The 20,111-nt window shown below is 40.2% G+C and overlaps 3 protein-coding genes across 4 annotated transcripts; all 3 read left to right on the forward strand.

Annotated features, from left to right (window-relative positions):
* The first annotated feature begins 2,386 nt into the window (after window positions 1–2,386).
* hoxa13b (homeobox A13b) lies at window positions 2,387–3,493 on the forward strand. The gene is made up of 2 exons (XM_076109335.1): window positions 2,387–3,020; window positions 3,255–3,493. Exons 1-2 carry the CDS (start codon window positions 2,387–2,389, stop codon window positions 3,491–3,493), a joined length of 873 nt encoding a protein of 290 aa, XP_075965450.1.
* A 6,185-nt stretch (window positions 3,494–9,678) lies between these two features.
* On the forward strand, window positions 9,679–11,470 carry hoxa11b (homeobox A11b). Of its 2 annotated transcripts, none has more exons than XM_076109441.1 (2): window positions 9,679–10,302; window positions 11,246–11,470. In XM_076109441.1, the coding sequence occupies exons 1-2, from the start codon at window positions 9,685–9,687 to the stop codon at window positions 11,468–11,470; spliced, it is 843 nt and encodes a 280-aa protein (XP_075965556.1). In that variant the 5' UTR covers window positions 9,679–9,684. The 2 variants fall into 2 exon arrangements, with proteins under 2 accessions (XP_075965556.1, XP_075965555.1); XM_076109440.1 differs by having other exon boundaries at window positions 9,685–10,288; window positions 11,238–11,470.
* Window positions 11,471–15,698: 4,228 nt separating this feature from the next.
* hoxa10b (homeobox A10b) lies at window positions 15,699–17,708 on the forward strand. The gene is made up of 2 exons (XM_076109459.1): window positions 15,699–16,467; window positions 17,434–17,708. Exons 1-2 carry the CDS (start codon window positions 15,699–15,701, stop codon window positions 17,706–17,708), a joined length of 1,044 nt encoding a protein of 347 aa, XP_075965574.1.
* Window positions 17,709–20,111: the final 2,403 nt, after the last annotated feature.

Consider the following 20,111-nt stretch of genomic DNA (forward strand, 5'->3'; position numbering starts at 1 on the left):
AATCAGACTCCTCGTGCAAGTCAAAATTGTTAAAAATACTAGAATCAACAATCAAGTGACTTGTATCCGTCGTACTTAAAGACTTTTTTGTTCATTTGATTACAATGAGTCAAAATGTTTTATTTTTTACATTTGTATATTTCAGACTTTATATACAAATTGTAGTTTTATTAGTTGTAACTTGGCGTCAACGTTTAGACTTTGACCTAAATAAGTTATATTTGCGTGTGATAAAGAGGACCCAATACTTTGTATTCTTTAACGGCGTCCTTAGTCACCGTTACTAATAATACCTTCTCGCTTATGATGTAAACTAACAAGATCTATCTTTATTACGTAATTTGCATGTTTGCGAATAATATCCTAGTGTGGGTGTGTGTGTGTGTGTGTGTGTGTGTGTGTGTGAGAGAGAGAGAGTGTGTGTGTGTGTGTGTGTGTGTGTGTGTGTGTGTGTGTGTGAGAGAGAGAGAGTGAGAGTGCGTACATATTGAAATGAGAATTAAACAAACAAATGAAATGCTTCATACTCATGACATATTTGCAATCTTTATATGAATCATCGTTTTCCTATAACTGGCTCATACCCGTTCCGCCAGCTGCTATATCTTGAGACAGCCTGTTGTTTGAGGCAGACAGCCGCCCTCTAATGTGAGAACAACGTGGCTGAATTTGGGCTGAGATGATTCCTGTCCAGCCAACACTCACTTTCTCTAAATCGGTTTCCTGCGAAATTGACGAAAGTATTAGCAATGTTGCAGCTAAAAATGCATTAAATAAGAAAGCCGATTAGTCTATCATATGTCGGGTATCATAACAATGCAACACAAACTAAAATCAGACATGAAACTATTCACGAACATAAAACATTATGCATTTTACCTGAAATGTAGACCTCTTGCCTACAAGCTATGAACTTGGCCCATAAAGATTTACAGCCTCAAAAGGTGGGAAAACTCTATTAAAAATAAAAAGGTACTCAACTCTGGGTTTACATTTCTCTGCGTCTGTGGTCTCACATCAGAAAAGTAATACAAAAATGAACTCTGGAAGGTAAAACAGTATTTTGTTTGACACTAATGTAACCTTTTCTTTTTTTTTACAGCTGAATGTTTCAGTGATATTTATAGGCAAAATCTTTCACATTTTGTTTTTGTTCTTGCACTACAAACTCGTGAAGGAGTTGTTTTGTATATGTGGCCCAATGGAAGAGTGTTTTAGCTTCCTGTGTATAGGAAAACAGGAGCCCAGATATAGAGGTATTTGACGCATAATGTAGAAGCATAGGCACGGTGAAGAGCAGTTTATCTTCCTACAAGTCACCTTTTTTACACTAGAAGGATAAAATAAATCATTTTGAGCTTTTATTTGAACCGTTTAATGCCAATCGATTTTTTTTGTCATAGCCAAAGTCTGATAGGATTATTGAAAGAATAGAAGACGTTTATGAAACTTGAACATCATTAAAAAATGAACAAGTCTGTTGATGAAACCTCCTCTTCTGTGTTTTTTCTTGGTGTTTCCTGGCATGGAGTGCCTATTTGGCCAGACTACAACTTTCAACTTGACCTTGGCCTCCAGCCGCGTCCAACCCTGGAAGAGTGCAGCCAAAAGTGGCATGCTTTTGGTATTTTAGCGGACACTAAACTGGTGTCTACATTTCCACGTTGCAGTGCCAAATGTGAGAATGATCCACAGTTATTCTTGTTGCTATAGTATGCGTTTTAAATGTATCCATAACACATCGATCTGTGTTTATTTTCTTTATAACAAATACTTGCCTAATCCTTAAAAGCCAGATAATTTAAGAACATGATGTCACGCTTAGTATCTATTGAATGGCAGTGCCTAGAAAGCTTCAATCTTTAGACATAAAAGTATACAACTATTTTAAATCAACATATCTGAAATAATTCCTGCTTTACTCTTAGAGTAAGAGCTTGTGCAAACGAAATGGCACGCGTAATTACGCATCGATTTCGACATAAAAATATACATATAGCATGTCGTTTTGTTACGCTTTGTAGTAGCCAATCCATCAAATACGCGTTTTGGTGATGGCACTTCGTGACAGACAAGATTGCCTCTACATCAAAGTTTCTCTCAGTTTGAAATCCAAATATATCGATGTTAAGAAAAATATACCCTTAGGGCTTATTTGCATAACACATGGCTATGTACATCTTAACAAGTATACAGCTTGATCTGCACTATCTGATGTCTCGATGTTTATCATCTCCTTTGCATATCACGTGTTTGGCCCTGGCCAATAACCTTGCGATCTTTATGGACTCAGGCGTGTTGGTATCGTTACTCTGCCCGTGTCCCTGTCTCTGTTCAGTCGAGGGGATTTTGAAAAAGAGTTAGTCGTCTCGATGTAGGGCATGCTATGACCGCTTCATTACTCCTCCACTCGCACTGGATTGACCCGGTGATGTTTCTTTACGACAACGGCTTGGAGGACAGAAGCAAGAACATGGAGGGATTTACTGGAGGCAATTTTGCTGCAAACCAGTGCAGGAATTTGCTAGCGCATCCAACCTCGCTGGCTCCGAGCACCACCTACGCTGCGAGTGAGGTGCCAGTCTCTGGCATGGGGGAGCCTGGCAAACAGTGCAGCCCCTGTTCTGCCACTCAGAGCTCGCCCAATGCATCTTTGCCTTATGGATATTTTGGCAGCGGTTATTACCCGTGTAGGATGTCACACGGCAGCGTCAAGGCTTGCGCGCAGCCCTCTGGCTATGGCGATAAATACATGGACTCATCGGTCTCTGGCGAGGAGTTCTCAACCAGGGCAAAGGAATTTGCGTTTTATCAGGGCTATTCCTCTGCTCCTTACCAGCCCAGCTACTTGGACGTCCCTGTCGTACCTGCGCTGAGTGCTCCATCTGAGCCAAGACATGAATCTCTGTTGCCCATGGAGCCCTACCAGCCATGGGCCATCACCAATGGTTGGAGTGGTCAAGTTTACTGCACCAAGGAGCAGCCGCAGTCAAATCCTCTGTGGAAATCCTCGTTACAAGGTATTTTTTTTAAAAAATATTGTATTAACATATACACACACAAATATTACACATAAACTTTCACAAATATTTGCATACAATGTCAAATGTAAAAAGCTTTTAATTATCTGTTGATATTCAATAATGCGCTTGAGAGAATAAAATATAATACAGAAGATGTAAAAAATATTTTCGTTTTCTCTCTGATGCAGACGAGCAGAATAAAATGTGATTCTTCATTTGTTTTGTCCACAGACAATATATCTGGTGGAGACAGCTCTGTCCGCCGTGGGAGAAAGAAGCGTGTGCCATACACCAAGGTGCAGCTCAAAGAACTGGAAAGGGAGTACTCCGCCAACAAATTCATCACCAAGGACAAAAGGAGGAGGATATCCGCGCAGACAAATCTGACAGAGAGACAAGTGACAATCTGGTTTCAGAACAGGCGCGTAAAGGAGAAGAAAGTCGTCACCAAGTTCAAGAGCTCCAGCTAGCTCTGGAGATACTGAAACAGGAGTTGACGGACCTTCATCGAAAAAGCTGCGCTATAATTTATTACATTATGAACGGTTTCTTTTTCGCCAGAGCGGCTCTGTTTTGACCTACACTTTTCCTTCCTCACATTTTAATTGGAACCAGTCGATGCGGCCTGTTGACAGAAGATCGGATGGGTGACCAAGGCGATTCTGCGATGGATGCATGATCTCCTTAAAAATATCCACCATACAATAAGACAGTCGGCCTTTAAGGCACGAGACACCCCGAGCAATCCTGCGCTTTTATTCCACTTAATCCAATCCAGAAATGAAGACTGGAATGTTTCACAATAACTATTTAGACAGTGATGCAGTGGTAAACAAATAGGGCTAAACTGGCACATTCAGTCTACCATCTTCACAATGAAACCAGGCAAAATTAAACCATTAACCAAAAAACTATTTTGAAAATTACATTTTCAGCATTAATTTAAGAGGAAAGTAATTATATATATATATATATATATATATATATATATATATATATATATATATATATATATATATATATATATATATATATATCCATACATATATACTCTGTTCTTAGAGAGGCAATAGTGGCCTACAACACTTCATAATTCATTTATTTAAACAAACTCATTCGTGAGTTACATCCCATGCCTTTCCATCTCTAAACACAGGGTTTTGCTCAGAAAAAACTCTGCTGTCAACAGACTGGCCTTTGCAATTTCCGTCTGTCAGTCAAAAAGAGTACTGAAAATGTAAGCATATTTAAACATGTAAATACTATCTGACTGCAACTATCTACTCCCCCTTTTTTGACTGCAATAGCCAAAGTTTTTTTGACAATAAATGTTTGAGAGATGCAGCGTGATCTTGTCATTTTCATTCATATTTTTGGACATGGAGGTTTGATCGATCAAGGATAGGCTTTATAAAGCCTGATGAGCGTGCAGAGGGCAACAGGCCGGCAAGAGCTCAGAGCCTCTTTGGGCTTCAGCCATTAAGGGTTTATGTCGCCATCTAGTGGCAAAGCTTAGTCAGCACAGCGTGTGTGTGGGAGAGAAAAATGTTTATTTATACCTACTTACCTTACAAAATGTGTCATATTTCAACTTTGACAAATAAGGTAAAACACTTTATTTCTTCAATAAAATATCTCAAATATGTTTAGGGCTGTGGGAGAAGGGTTATAGCTTAGCACAGATTTGACAAAATATAATAGATGAAGCTTTTTTTTAAGTCATGGCACAGCCCAAAGCCCATGATAATCACTGATTATAATCGTAATGGTACATGTTTGTTACACAGCTAATTGTTAACTAATTCTTCTTTCTTGGTGAAATCATTTGTTCGAAATTGAGAATGAAAAAGTATCTATCGAAACAATCAGTTTTCATTCAATTTGCAGCTTCAGGTTCTTTTCTTGCATGCACGTGCAAACTTGCGTCTTTTTTGCTGAATGCAATGTTACATTTCGTCACTAAAATGCCCGTTACATTTTTTAAAAACATTATCCAATTCATGTTCTTATTCATGAATTGATACTCAATCGAAAACAATATTAAAGTTGCAGTCTGTTTTAATGTGCGTACAAAATTAATGTTTTCACACGACCTGTTCTCCAAGTTATGTTTTAATTTTGTGTTAAAGAATATCATTTTGAAACCGAAATTTAAAGTGAAAATCGACTTGTTAACACTAGATCTAAACTAACCCTTATGATATGAAACGTGTGTGAGAGCTGCTGAACGGGCCTGTTCCTCCCCCGTCCAAACAACCCCTCAGCTATAACGCTCAACTCTTTACTTATGCTGTCCGTATTGCTATTTGGCCTTACCTATAGTGAAATGCTATATTATAATTGTATCATTGCGTTATTATTATCCATATTATCTTATCACATATCGATTCACATAATTAAAGTAAATACAGTAAAATATTCCCGATTTTTCTATCAAATTCAAATATTAAATACTAACGGGGCATTGCACTGACCTCCAAACTGTCTAACTCTTCTAACAACAGCAAGGCAGGTTCGTCGTACTGCTCACGAGCACGTAGAAGCCGGACTAGATGGCACAGATGCTAATAATTTCAGAAAGAAAATTGAAATTGTTTTAGAAGCATTTTGCCTACATTCACTGTTTGGGAACGATGGGGCTCGTGTTGATGTAATTATTCTTCTACCTTGTTTAAATGGAGTCTCTTTGGAACCCTTGTTCCAAAGCATGTTCTACATAAGTGTCCCCTCTGTTGTTCTGTGTCATTGCTCCCCCTAACAGCCAAACAGATTAATGCACCTCACTCCAAAAAGTCTCATATATGCAGGTCTGAAGCGTGCCTCTCTGGTGCCACTATATAAAGCAGTAGCTTCAGAGCACTCATAATAGACAAATCACTGATATTTAGAATAGTATACGAAATCTGAAACTTAGTAAAAACTGGAATTAAAACGTTTCCATTTTCCAAAGAGGAAAAGTAAACAAATAAAGTAAAAACAACAACAACACAGTAACAAATAAACACTTTATTTAAACGGGCCTTAAACAGAACATCAGTTCTGTGAACATCATCTCTCTCTCTCTCTCTCTCTCTCTCTCTCTCTCTCTCTCTCTCTCTCTCTCTCTCTCTCTCTCTCTCTCTCTCTCTCTCTCTGGATGCCAATGGATGTTGGATCTAAATGTTATGTTACTTTACATTTGTCTCTACTGCAACATTTTATTTGAATGATGTTTTCACATTTGTTGCATCTCATCATAACGGTAATATATTTTCTTAGTGTTTACAGCTATTGACAAGATATAACTAAAACTGCATTCACCACTATTACAACATTGTTGGACAACAGTAGAACTAGACATCCACAGTTTAAAGTGAAGGCAGTCAGACAGGAAGTGTGATTGATGTGCGTTCAATTTAAGCTCCCTGTATTTTAGACCTTCTGCCTTCTGCAATCTTACCACATCTGCTCGACAGACGGATATTTATTAATGCAAGGTTGAATTTGTGAATCCAGAAAGTTTTATTCGTTTTTTAAGTTGCTGTGTTTTACAGCAGCCTCAGCTGTAAACCACTCAACAGTGCACTACTTCCGGAGAAGCCCCCTCCCATAGTGCTGTCAGACTCCACCATCATTTTCTGTTGTGCTCAAACTGATCTATTGTCCTTGATCAGTGTTGTTGGAAATGTACTTCTGTTCTCATAATCCACCAGTTACCTTTAAATAATGTGGAGCAGATGACGTTGTTTATTACTTTAGAAACCATGGAGTCTGACTTTGGAAGCTGATTCATGGAAAATATAGTTTTATCTCAACTAATACAAACAGCCAATTATCGATAAACCAAATCTGGGCTTTTCAGCTTCAAAGTCCCAATGTCTTCCAAATCATTCTGTTTCATTCATTTGTAAATAAATATTTTGTCTCCAGGGGGATTTGAGCAAATAAAGTGGCGGCTATTACACTAAAAGTCGTGAGAACTTTCTTTTGAGTAATAAATCAGTTTGCAGCATAAAAACGGTCAAATCATCATAAATATGAAAATGTCAAGGGATTTAGAAACATTTTGCTCTTCAAGGCATGATCGTGATCCAAATGTAAGAGTCTCCCACCACTACAATTCAAAAGCTGCTGTCTGTTTTATTGATTTAGCTGCATTTAAATGAGTAGTTTAATAGTGATTTGATGCTTTTTTGTTCACACCAGCAATGCTCAATGATATAATGTAATAATACATTTATAATAAATGCAGTTTTTCATCTGTTCATCATAAGCTCATGAACTCTTAAATTCAGCTACATAAAATATAGACTACATTTAGTCTATTTATTTAGCATAAACATGACAGATTGGGCCTTTACACTGTAAATCTTATGTGGCACATTTTACCTAAATATTACAAAATGGCCCCTTGTGAAATGGACTCAGGAAAGGCAGCAGGCGCACACAGATTTCCAGGCAGTTAAGTTAAACCACAGCCCTCCTAACGTGTCTAAGGAAAATTCTGAGCTACTAAAAAAACATGCTTTTATTTTTGAAATCGCCATTAGCGGCCTCCTAACAGCCACATCACCAGTGACCGCTCTAAATGTATTTCATACCTTCAGATTTGACATTTTACACTGAAATAAATATCATATTTATTCTTCTGAGGTCTTGGGCTGCAGGCATTTGAGCCTTTCGAGGCGTCTCAGCTGCAAGTGTGCTTGTTTAAGCAATGACAAACATAATATCAACAAACTATTTTACTGTTAATTGTTAATTAAGCATGTTAATTATTCAAAGTATTAACCCTTGGAGATGACATTCTTAATACAAGTTCTTATTTCGCTAGTTTTTTGCGCATTTCTTTTCCTAAATAAAACAACCGACCTGGAGGTCAAGGTTTACCGGCATTTTGTTTAGCCAACACGCGTAATACTCGATACCAATGAAAACGTTCTCACCTATATGAGTGTGCATGTTCATCTACTGGCTCGGGTTAAACCGTGTTAACCCCATCAGTCTTAATTAAGTGATGTTGAAATTGTTTGAGAACAGTTGCTAAAAGGAGGTTTAATGTGACAAACTGGGCCACTCCTGCAGCCTTGGCCTGAAGGCTGGCGCTGCGCACGAGTGGCTGAATAATTCACAGTGGAATAAAAATAGGAATTGTCGTCAAGTTTATCACGTAAAACCATTCTAATCACCAAATGAATAACAGTTTAACATAGTAACAACTCACCGTTGAAGTCAAACAGCAAACCACCTGGCAAGAGTGAAATATTACACAGTAATGCTTCCCTCCACATGACAAATGCACAGGCTTTGATGTATGAAAAGTGAATTTGGACTAAATTCTAAAATTGGCAGCACAACAGGATTAGTGATATGTGACACATGTGCCCACTTACTCAGTAGTGATGACAAATGAAAATGGATTGGAGTGTGGGCAATAGCCCGTGTCCAAAGGTTTATATTGGGCGTTGCAAAGAGAGAACAGGCGATGCAAAATCTGGAGCCCCTTTGGCAAAGGCCTTTATTATTCGTAGCCTATAAACAACATCAAATGTTTGCACGAGACGTTAAACGCATGCGTATATGTCGCCTGATTAGCAGCTTCTGTCAGGCAGCTTCCTGGCCTCTTATCAACTTTTACGTGTACAAACAGACACAATGCGCATGCACTGCAACATCAATTTGGGCAGAGTGAAGTCAGCATCAGAGTCAAGCAGGCTTGCTTTAATGACCCCGAGAATGCTGGCCCAAACAACCATAAGAAAGATATACCAAGGCTGTCTTACAGGCCTTTGTCTGTTTGTCCTCGGTGCCAAACTGGACTGATGCCTGACAAAAGTGCAGCATGACTCGCATTGCACCGCCACTTGAGGAGAGGAGTCTATATATAGCCAGAGGAGTGATATTAAATACACACAGAGATGCGACGAATTCAAACCTTTCATTTGCTCATTTATGAAATCCTTCAAATAGATGTAATTGATTAAATGCTGTCCTACGGTTTACGCATGCATTACACGTCTTGCTTTTCTTAAAATAAGACCAGTCATATTGTACTCAGGATTTTCTCTATTTTTTGCCTATTATTAAATGTTATTTTAGCCTCTGGGATTAAGCCTCACATGCATAGCAAAGTCTAAATCGCGTTGCGTTGCTTGGTCTAAATATGTCTTCGTCCCCTTCAGAGTTTAAGGTTAGGGTTAAGGTGAGAGCTAGATCTAAAAACGAACCAAAAGGTAAAAATGGCAGGTTATGGAATGAAATTGGATACAAATCTTTCTTTTGTTCTACCTTAATGCGGTAATTTAACGATAACAGTCCACAGCACAAGTCACAGAAGCTCTACAATGAAAAAGAACCCGAATTTCAAATGCTTTTCAAAATAGCCCAAATTGTGCAAGATTGAGCCAAAGTCCCTCTCAGCATTTTCCTTTCCCATACAGCCAACGGTCTACTTCATAAAGTCATTGACTCATATAGCCTACACATTGAGGCGTAGGCTATCTGTCATTTTGTGCCAGTGGTCACATGGCTTTTGGCCCTCAGGAATGGATAGAGATGGATCCCCACGTCAGCTTGTAAGTCTAAGGATTTCTGCTCCACCAGTCTGCCTCAATGTGACTGGAGCGCAGCGCAGCGGAGGAACTATGCGAGGACTATTATAGGACGTTTCCAACAGCAGAATATGGATTTTGATGAGCGGATTTCTGGCTCTAATATGTATTTACCGAGCTGCACTTACTACGTCTCCGGAGCAGACTTCTCAGGTCTCCCACATTATTTAACCCAGAGCCAGTCATCTTGCCCCATGACATACCCCTACCAGTCCTCAGCCTTGCCACAGGTCCCGTCCGTGAGAGAGGTGGCTTTCAGAGACTATGGGATTGATACGTCCAGTAAATGGCACCACAGCAGGGGGAGCCTGTCACACTGCTACCCTGAGGACATCGTGCATAGGGACGGCTGGACGAGCCAGACCTCGAGGGGGGGAGAGATCCTGGTGAAAGGCAGCTCCAGCGGCAGTCACTCCAGCTCCTCCAACCCGACTCCCGGATTCTATGGCAGCGTTGGCAGGAACGGCGTCCTGCCACAGGCGTTTGACCAGTTCTTCGACACTGCCTACGGGAGCGCGGAGGGCAGCACAACACCGACAGCACAAGCAGCAGACTCGGACAGACACGCCGCAAAAACAAGTCCCGCTCCGGCTCATCCGTGCTCGGACATGGCGGAGAGCTGCAGCCCCAAGTCGTCCTCCAGCCACAGCGAGGAGAAACAGAGCAAGGGCAGCAGTGAGTATAGCCCTGCTGAATACGAGAAGGAGGAAAATGTAACGCGTTGCTCTTAAAGCCTTTTATATGCTGTTTTATAAGCACGTAAGGTTTATGGAGGGGCTGCAGATTTACCCTATAACAAAAGTATGTTATAAACGACAAGATCACGTGCTTGGGATTGAAATTGGCCGTGAAGACTTTGGCGTTAAGCTTGTCTTCCAAGATTTCAAACAAGATCTCCACTTTTTTTTCTGCACAAGTGCGTTTAAATATCCGTGTATGTTTGGCCTGTAAACTTCATTTATATGGCAAATAATATTTATAAAATACTATTGAAATAAGACCATTTGGGATATCTTATACCTCCAATATTTCTGTCCATGTGAGTATAATATTTTTTTAACGTTATTTGACGTATATATTTTGGGTTTATAATATGGTTTATTCTGGGTCGACTAAAGTGGCTCCTGGGGCATTTTAATGCGACTTTGGTGCAGATTAAGTCTTAAACCCTGCTCCCTATTCAAAGATAAATATTTACAAATTCAAAGGATTTGTGAGGATTTCATTTAACAACTGCTTTTGTTGGAATGCGCCCTCACTAACACTAAAACAACAACAGCTCTTTACGCACAGTGAAATCAAAAGCGCACAATACAAGCAGACCAGATACACGATACTCATGACTGTTTGGTTTAGGCCCACGCGCTCACTCTTAAAAGCCAGCCGGTGTGCTTTTACAGATTTCAGTTTTCACAACTTCCGACATGCAGTCCCTTTATGTCCGACATGTCCAGTCTTTGTTTACAAATCTCGGTCATGTAGGCCTGAGAGGAGGGAAACACTTGAACTCCAAAGCTCTTGTAGACCACCACCAGAGCAGCAAATGGATACAAGATTACATGTTGTTGTAATGTGTCTATATCTCATGTGGTGACCTTTGCCGTTTTATTTATTTATCTCCCAGGTGGCCAGAGGACGCGCAAAAAAAGATGTCCATATTCAAAGTATCAGATCAGAGAACTGGAGAGGGAATTCTTTTTCAGCGTTTACATCAACAAAGAGAAGCGTATGCAGCTCTCACGGATGCTCAATCTGACAGACCGCCAGGTCAAAATCTGGTTTCAGAACAGGAGGATGAAGGAAAAGAAACTGAACAGAGACCGTTTACAGTACTACACCACGAACCCCCTGCTATAAACACTGAACAAAGACTGTCACTGACATGCAGCCATTCAGCCAGTCACCAAGACACTTCTACATACTATACAGGATGGCGAATTTTTTAATGTGCAGACTTCATATAGAATTCTATACTATTTATACACTATTTTGTCACTAAACACCGTTGACATTATTATTATTATTAATAATAATGATAAATATGGTTGTTATTCTGCTTGCCTGACCAACCAACAGCCTTCCCAGGTTTAAAGTTATGTGGTTGCGTGTATGGTGTACTTACTCGGAAAGGCAGATGTGCCGGAATTCCTTCTGTATTATTTAATAATACACGGAGATTACTGTACTGCAATTTAAAAAACAACAAACCAAACTATTTTTTATTTTATTAAATTCTATAGAATCTAAATTGTTTCCCCTGTATTCACGCGCAACTTGTATGGCCAGCTATCTTGACACCAAACTACTGTTTGTGTATTTTTTTTTCTTTCTTGTAATATTTTAACTTTATTGTACAAATACAACTCCGGTGACTATAAACCTATTTTGTGTGTTTTTGAATCACGAACAGATCTCACCTGAAAATCAACTGCCCCCCTCAATGTTGCATGGTTAAAGAGTGAGTTAAATTATAATTTGATATACCAATTCATCCATCTCATGCATTTCAAGTGTGCGGATCAGTGATATTTAAGATCTGCGCTTGACCGTTCAATGCAGGCGCTTTGTTGAGCTCTGGCCGTAAAGTTGGATTATTCCCGAACTTCATCCAAAAGGCAAACCGCTGATAAAAGAGCAAACCCCCCAAATGAAACATAATCCTATATTTTATTTTAGATGCCAGCACGTGCACCGTATCAGATGCATGATATGTGGGTCTGGTGCTTTTTATTCCCTGGCTGGAAATGGGATCCGCTGCAGTTATTGTTTGATATCCATTACAAAGGGTTCATTCATTTCTGGGGCGATGAGGAAAGGCTGCTTTCTGACCTAACATGCCTGTTAGGCTTACGCACACAATCTTGACACTTGTTTGAATGCAAAGGTGTAACAGGCCGCGTTATTCCAAAGAATATGAATGTATTTGTGTGATTATACGCTCATCAAAGTAGTTACTGAAATACTTTATTAATTGCGTCCACTGACAGTCAGCTAACCCATAAGGAAGTGACACTATAGGGCAAATCACTGTTACAAGCATCCCTATCTGTATGGTCATTCATATATCATCTGGAGCACTTTAATCCAAATATCCTACAAGCTATGAATTTAGACCATGAAGATTTATGTTAACCTGCCTGGGAAGGTCAAATGAAGCCCGCGCACATAAAGAGATGGGTAAAAATTGGCTTTAGGTGGCTTTGTGTCCACCACCAGGCCCCTGAAAACAACTTGAATGGCCTACCATAAGCTAATAAGGGCCCTGATGCCTTCCTTATACTGTGCATCCTGTGAGGCTCCCAGGAATTCCGCTTTGATTGCTGCACATCCTCCCAGTTGCTCCAGTAACTTGGCCATAAAACGCGGATTCGTCTGGAGCATTTGGAGTGTAGTGCAATAAAGCGTCTGAGACCAAGGTTATTAACTGTGACTAAGGGGCTGAAAACAACGGCCGGGACCATTGGAAGCTTGTGTTCACGGACCTTTCCGGCGTCATTTGTTTCCGCATCGTCCCGCAGTAGTATTGTTCTGCGTTCGTGTTGTGTTGCATTGTGTGCTGTGCCGTCTTCGTCCACTGGGTGGCGCACCTCAGATCAATGTCATTGCCGTGAATTGAGATATGAAAGAAGTTTGACTCGCTACTCGGTTGCTTTGAAATATGTCACCACCGCAGGATTTCATTGTTAAGGTAGGCACAGAAATGTCAACACGGGGTTTTCAAAGAAGTGGGTTTTATTTTTCTATGTTGTCCCATCTACATCTGAAAACTCTAGACGCCGTTTTATCATTATAGGCGCAGATGTTATGATGTCATGACAGCAAAATCACCGGAAGTAAATTGAGCATGTTTATCTCTTTGAGCATCAAATTTAATGCAGGTTGCAGTTTTCCAGATGTTATAGGCCTGGAGTGACTAATGTGCACTGAAAAATAAGATTACTAGGGCCTATATTCCAAACATTGTTGCTCAATAACTTTTACAATCCCGAAACAGTTTAAAAACGTACTTAATTTGATAAACCTTACATTGGATTTGTGTTGTTTAGTTGTTATACAAAATATTGTCCCAGACCTTTTGTTCACTATTAAGATCCAGCTTGTTAAAACGTGTGTGTCCCATGTGTGTGTGTGTGTGTGTGTGTGTGTGTGTGTGTGTGTGTGTGTGTGTGTGTGCAACGTTTCCTCATTCGTATATCTTTCGAAAAGTTAATTTGTGTGTGTAGTTGTGCGTGCGCGCATAGACAGACACCAACAGAGAGACATTTTGACATAAAACAGTCAGTATGGGATTTTTATTAAATGTCTAACATTTTTTGTTACTTTTAATTTAATTAATTAAAAAAAAAAGGTTTTATGGGAGTAACAATATAATCTCACCCACAGCGCACACTGAAACATCACAGGAAATAATCCAGAAGGGTTAATGATTATTATCATTCATTGCAGCCAGACATGCTGCAGGTTTGACGCCATATGAAATGGCTGTACATAAACTGAAGATTTCTAGACTGTATGGCTCCAGACTTATAGGAAAATGGTGGTAGCCGATGGTGTAGCTATTTCACCCACTTTTGGAGACATCTTTAGGCTGATCTAAATCTGTATAGGCGTTGTAAACTCCGAATCCTATTGAAGGTCTTTTCCACGACGGTGTTGATGTATTGACTGAATTTTTATTGTATTTTAAATATTGCAGCAGTCCAGGCTAGCGATTTGTGTTCACTCGCTGTCAACAAATATCCACTTAATTCACATTTTTATTCACTTGCACGGCAACTTCTCAACCACAGCCTATTACAAAATGATCCATGTTTGATTATTGGTCCTGCTTATTTGAAATGAAAACTAAATGTAAATATTATAACATTAGACCTCAATTATAGTAGCCTACTGTCTTAAGCTGTCTTGATTTTTTTGTTTTGCTTTCTGGTTGTTTTTTTATTGGTTGTTTTTATTTTTCACATTATCTCCAACTCTGGCCTGTTTGTTTCAAACATTTCATAAAGGACGACAACTAGAGAGAGAGACGATAAAGATCTGTCATGCATTAAAAAAACGAATGAATTAAAAAAAACCTTTTAAGGGCATATTGGGCGTTTTATGCATGGCTGTGGTATTAAGAGTTGATTTGAAATAAACTTAAAATACAAATATGGGGATTTTGTGAAGGCCTAGGAATAAGTCTGCGTGTTTCTTCCTATGATAAGTGGAGAAACGTCCAAATGGTGCTTTAGGAGATCGCCTAATAGCACGATAAACGAGCTCTTATGTCATCTCTATTGTAACAAACTACATTTCTTTCAGTCCTGCCAATATTAAGTGATCGTTAAGAAAAAGGTAGCTACAGGGCATTGTTCCGCTGTGGCGCTTACTTCAGCGTTCCTGCGTGTCACCTTTTATAAATGCTCAACAGAGCCTTTGCAGTAAAAGGTGTCTGGGCGCAATCATGGCATTTGCACCCAAAACATTCACACCACAATCACATAAGCTCGAGGGCTCTAAAGGAAGTGTCTTTGCACTGGTTCGACTGGCAAGGTGTCGAGATGAAACACTGTCTGCACTACTTTTGGACAGTCCATAAGGAATTTTAGACACAGTCCAATAATAGTCATCAGTGCAGCACCAGAAGGGTTAAGAGTCCCACGACCAAAGAGTCACACAGGACCTTCTGGATCTTTGATGCACCCTGTGCTTCTCAGAGGCACCTCTAGAACCCTTCATTTTTACAGTGCTGTAAAACTGGCCATAAAGCTATGCATTTTGTACATGATTGTTAGGGACAGCGTTCAACAGCCGAGTTGTCATATAAGGGTTGTTCACACAGGCAGCTCTGGGCTTATAGGTGGGGAACGAGGCTCAAAATGTGAGATTCAAAAGAGATTTAAAGATGTTACCTAAAACCCTCTGATGCACCACTTCCCCTCCACAGTTTTCTCTCCACTTAGCCTAAAACAAAATATACGACGCAGCGGAGCAGCCTGGTCGGACTGGGAGGAGTCTGAAGCCGCCTGGTGTTTTAATTGGCTGCAGGCTACAGTGAGAAGCGTGAGTATCAGTAATTATTCAGCAATGTTTTGCACAAGAAATGTCAGCCAGAAAGGGCTATCTTCATCCTCCGTCAAATTATACCACAACGATGACATGCCCCAACAACCAAGCTGGGAATTCGTTTTTCGTGGACTCTCTAATAAACGTGAGAACCGACAGCGGTTCATATTACCAAAGTAACGGGGTGTATTTGCCACCGGCGTCGGAATATACATATGGACTCTCCGGTGGCTCCTGTTTCCCGGGGATCGGTAAGCGCAACGAGCCAAGCACCCAGAGCGTGATCCCGTCTTCTGTTCCATATGTTCAAGGGATGGAAACGTGGCTGGAAACTTCGAGATCCTGCCGGGTGGATCAGCCCAGCGGCCAGCATATGGCTCAGTGTTCATTCTCACCGAATATAAAAGAGGAGAGCGCTTATTGCCTGTATGAGTCTGACAAATGTCCAAAAGGAGCCACGGTGGATGACATTTCTTACCCGACTGCATCATGCCCGGTTGCCGGCAGCACTTTGCCAGTCCCCGGCTACTTCCGCCTTTCTCAGACATACGCGTCCTCCAGGCTTTACCATGATGTCCAGCCAAACGTGAATCACTTTACTCTGCAACGACCTGCCCGCTTGGACAGCCATCCCTCCCAGACTGCCTCTGCTGAGCCGGAACGGAGGGAGAGCCACGAGGAGGCGCCTGTCCCAGCGCCCTGCGCACCGGCCAGAGAGGAGGACAGCCGCCTCTCCTCGGAGAGTTCATCCTCCCCTGAGCCCGCTGAGACATGCAGTGTGGAGTGTCCAGAGAAGCCAGTCAAAGGTGAGGATTTAACATGCATTGTAGAAAATGTAGAAAAATAGCCGACGGCATAAAAGGGCATGCGAATATAATTCTTGGGCTTCTATTGTTCTATTTCAACCAATGATTTCTAACCACAAATGAACGCGAGGGCGTACGGCATACGTGCTGTTTGTCTATTCGTGTTTTAAGATTTAGTTCAACAGCCAGCCACTCACAGGTGTACATTTAACGGCTATCTGATGGTTTATCGGGCATGAGGCGAAATTGAACGTGACTTAACCAATCAGAGCCGAGGAGCAGAGCTACTGTGCTTTGTCAGCTGTGTTTAGATAACAAATATGTTGCTAGCCGTCCTTTATTAGAATGCTATTCAAACTGTCCATGTGGATTCATTTTAACAAGCAACTATTACGTGTTGATGATCAAAAAGCACTTTAATTATTCTTGTTTTTAGGGTTTTATTAATATTTCATTTAATGCAAGTGCTCTTCATTTGTCCTTTGCAGGATTCTAATGTCAATTGTCCCATCTTCACAGGCACAGACCTTGCTATTATTTCAGTAGACTGTGCAGGCGTTTTATGTCTTGCTAATGGTGCAGTTGGCTACACGCTGCTTAATTAACGGGGCAAATAGTTTCTGGTAAAATCTGAATTTCAGCTGTGGAATATCCACATAGACATTGTGCTGTGCGTAAATCAAATAGAACACAGTAATCAATCTTTATACGGGTTTTTAAATCTATATGATTGCGTAGTAGGTGTCACTTCAAACAGAGTAATTTATATATCAAATCATATCTTCAGTAGTTTACAGTAAAACACAGTTTTATTAATTTAAGCATGTCTGGTTTTCTAAATTTTGGATTTTGAATGGTATTAGTCCATTTTTTTCTAATACAGATGAGTCTTCCCTTCAGGTACGACGTGTGCGTTTTTTTTTTGTCACACCTGTTGCCTAATAAATTCTTTCATTTTTATTGTAGGAGATGGAAAAATGGAAACTACGGCCAACTGGCTCACAGCTAAGAGTGGCCGAAAGAAGCGCTGCCCCTACACCAAGCACCAGACTCTGGAGCTGGAGAAGGAGTTTCTCTTCAACATGTACTTGACTAGAGAGCGTCGTCTGGAGATCAGTCGCGGTGTGCACCTCAGTGACAGGCAAGTCAAAATCTGGTTCCAAAACAGGAGGATGAAACTGAAAAAAATGAGCCGAGAGAATAGGATCCGAGAGCTCTCCGGCAACTTCAGTTTCTCATAAGACTGTCTGCGTCTTTGGCGCCCTCCTCCATCCATGGCAAGGGCGCCTGTGCAGAGCCCCCCCCCCCCCCCACCCAACTGTGAGAATGTCCATGGAAAATAGGACCCTACTGCTAACTTATTGATTGTTGTTCTTTCATATTTTCACGTTTTATTTAGTCGTGAATATGTATTTATAAACAGCTACATTTGTAACGTTGATCCGTTGTGTTTAAGATGTTCATAATGTGACCACAATGTTTCAGAGCTTCAGGCTTGTACATATTGTATAGTCACCCTGAGTGGACTTTGCATGCAGGACTAACCCTTGGGATACTTGTGTTACAGTTACATGTAGATCATAATGTGACAGCTAAGGAGCCCAAGAGGTCTGAGGAATATTTGCACATTTTTTTCTGGTCAAAATAATAAAACCATCCCTGCAACTGCAGACTTCTTATTTCATTCAGATGGACAGACGGAGCTGCGTTTAAATCTTAAAGCTGGCACAGGTAGTGCACGGTGCTAATGCCGTTGTGTTTTGGACCGCTCTGTGCACTGTACATATTATTACAGTAGTAGAGGGTGATGTTCTTCATAGTTTAGGCCTGTAATATATAGCTGGCGGCTGTGCACACTTCGTTGTGTTTTGTCCTTGACATCAGACTTAAATGTAAACCTCACAACGAGTGATGGAACAGTGTTTTATTTTCATAATTACTGTTATTTCAAAATCATTTTTAATTATAAACAAGTGGGTCCTTGCTGCAAAAAATAAGTCAAACAGTAATTATTATTATTATATATGTTTCTTAAATTATAAATTGCTTAATTTTAAAGTAACGGTATAGCGACTGGGCTACCTGGACTAAATCAGTCCAAACATTTGAGAATTTCCGCACTCATCAGGCCATGAACACAATCTGCCTGAGCATTGTCTTTTGCGCTTTTACAGATTACTAAAATATTTTCAGGTTAACCCTGTTATACCAGAAATTACATCCTTTCCACACCTTGAAAACACAAAAAACACAGACATTCCTGAAGAGGAGAGCGGGCTGGTGAGTGGTTTAGGTAGTCTCATGTTGTTGGGCTATTATATTTCTCCCACAACACGAAACTGCCTTGATTACCTCAGTAAAACTCGTCGCATCATGGAAACTGAATCACTATTAATTACTGGTCGATTTTATTAATAATTTGGCCCAGACTGCTTCGAACCCATAAACAGTATTATTCCAAAAAGTGCAATAAAGTGTTTTATTGTTGTGCGTAAAATGAGCTCTTAATATGATTTTTGTCTTGTGGGTTTTATTATGGAACTACATTTTGATCTGAATTATTCTGATTTAATCTTAGAGATACAATGTTTTCATAATTTCTATCATTTTAAGACCACATCTGCAAAGTATGTTAAGCGTCTCTATGAGATCTAAACAGCCGGAAGTAAAGACGCAGGCTGGAAAATGGGAGGATTAAGGCTTGTATATGTCCAGGAGAGGAGTAGAGGACAGACAAGGCCTCGGTTATGATCATTGCAGTCTGCCAGCAGCCTCGCCGTAGGAAATGCCGGATGCGTCTGCTTGCGCCAGAGAAAGGACACAAAGGCTGAGCTTTATTGGTGATATTTAGCTTAGACAGCCAGATTGTAACCTTAAGAAAAACAACCCAATTGCCCGTGATAAAAGGACCGTTATATAGCACCCAAATAACCTCGCCCCACTTTCCGTTTTAGATTGCTTTCAAAGTAGACCACAAACCTGTAGACACAGCGAAGCGCATCTTGGAAGCTGTTTTGATATTTTAAACTCCTATAATGCTTTAAACACATTTCTGCTTGTTTTATTTCATTTCTAAAAGTCTTGAAAATGTTTTATACCAGTCACTTCCCAAAATAGGAAGATTATTAATGTAACCATTAAATTAATATATGTATACAAATATATACATATATAAATATATATCATTTTTTGAGAATAAATAATCTCATCAAGCACACTTTCTTTTGGTGATTTCACAAATTTAGGTTTTAAAGTCGCCCCCCCCCCCCCCCCCCCCTCCTCCTTTGTATCACAACTATGTTCGATTACACAAACATAAGATCTATTGACAAAAGTCATAACGTTTATTGCTTATAAAACAAAATATTTCCCAATAAAGGCGCGGGCTTTCCTATTAAAATGCGGTGGGGAAAATGGTGGCCATTTAGTTGAGCAGCAGGCTGATTTATTATTTATTGTTCTGTCCCACGGTCACGTGTTTGGAGCGCCCTATCCAGTCTTGGGCAAGGTCCAACTTACTGGACGCATTGAGCCCCTAGCTGGTGCATGGAAGCGGTACATTTTATGCAATGAATCTGCTTTTTCTAAACATTGCAAGACAATAACGCATTATATGCATTTATTTTTCGCTTTTGCATTTTTGC

This window comes from Anarhichas minor, unplaced genomic scaffold (assembly GCF_050575085.1).
Source record: "Anarhichas minor isolate MPS153535 unplaced genomic scaffold, ASM5057508v1 ptg000041l, whole genome shotgun sequence".
Lineage (NCBI taxonomy): Eukaryota > Metazoa > Chordata > Actinopteri > Perciformes > Anarhichadidae > Anarhichas > Anarhichas minor.

Excerpts from the sequence above, each read along its gene's own strand:
- hoxa11b (XM_076109441.1), top strand. The coding sequence starts at position 9,685 with ATGGATTTTGATGAGCGGATTTCTGGCTCTAATATGTATTTACCGAGC. Across the intron at positions 10,303-11,245 it reads GCAGCAGTGAGTATAGCCCT|AGGACGCGCAAAAAAAGATG; the intron begins GCTGAATACGAG and ends CCAGGTGGCCAG.
- hoxa10b (XM_076109459.1), top strand. The coding sequence starts at position 15,699 with ATGTCAGCCAGAAAGGGCTATCTTCATCCTCCGTCAAATTATACCACA. Across the intron at positions 16,468-17,433 it reads TCCAGAGAAGCCAGTCAAAG|GAGATGGAAAAATGGAAACT; the intron begins GTGAGGATTTAA and ends TTTTTATTGTAG.
- hoxa13b (XM_076109335.1), top strand. The coding sequence starts at position 2,387 with ATGACCGCTTCATTACTCCTCCACTCGCACTGGATTGACCCGGTGATG. Across the intron at positions 3,021-3,254 it reads GTGGAAATCCTCGTTACAAG|ACAATATATCTGGTGGAGAC; the intron begins GTATTTTTTTTA and ends TTTTGTCCACAG.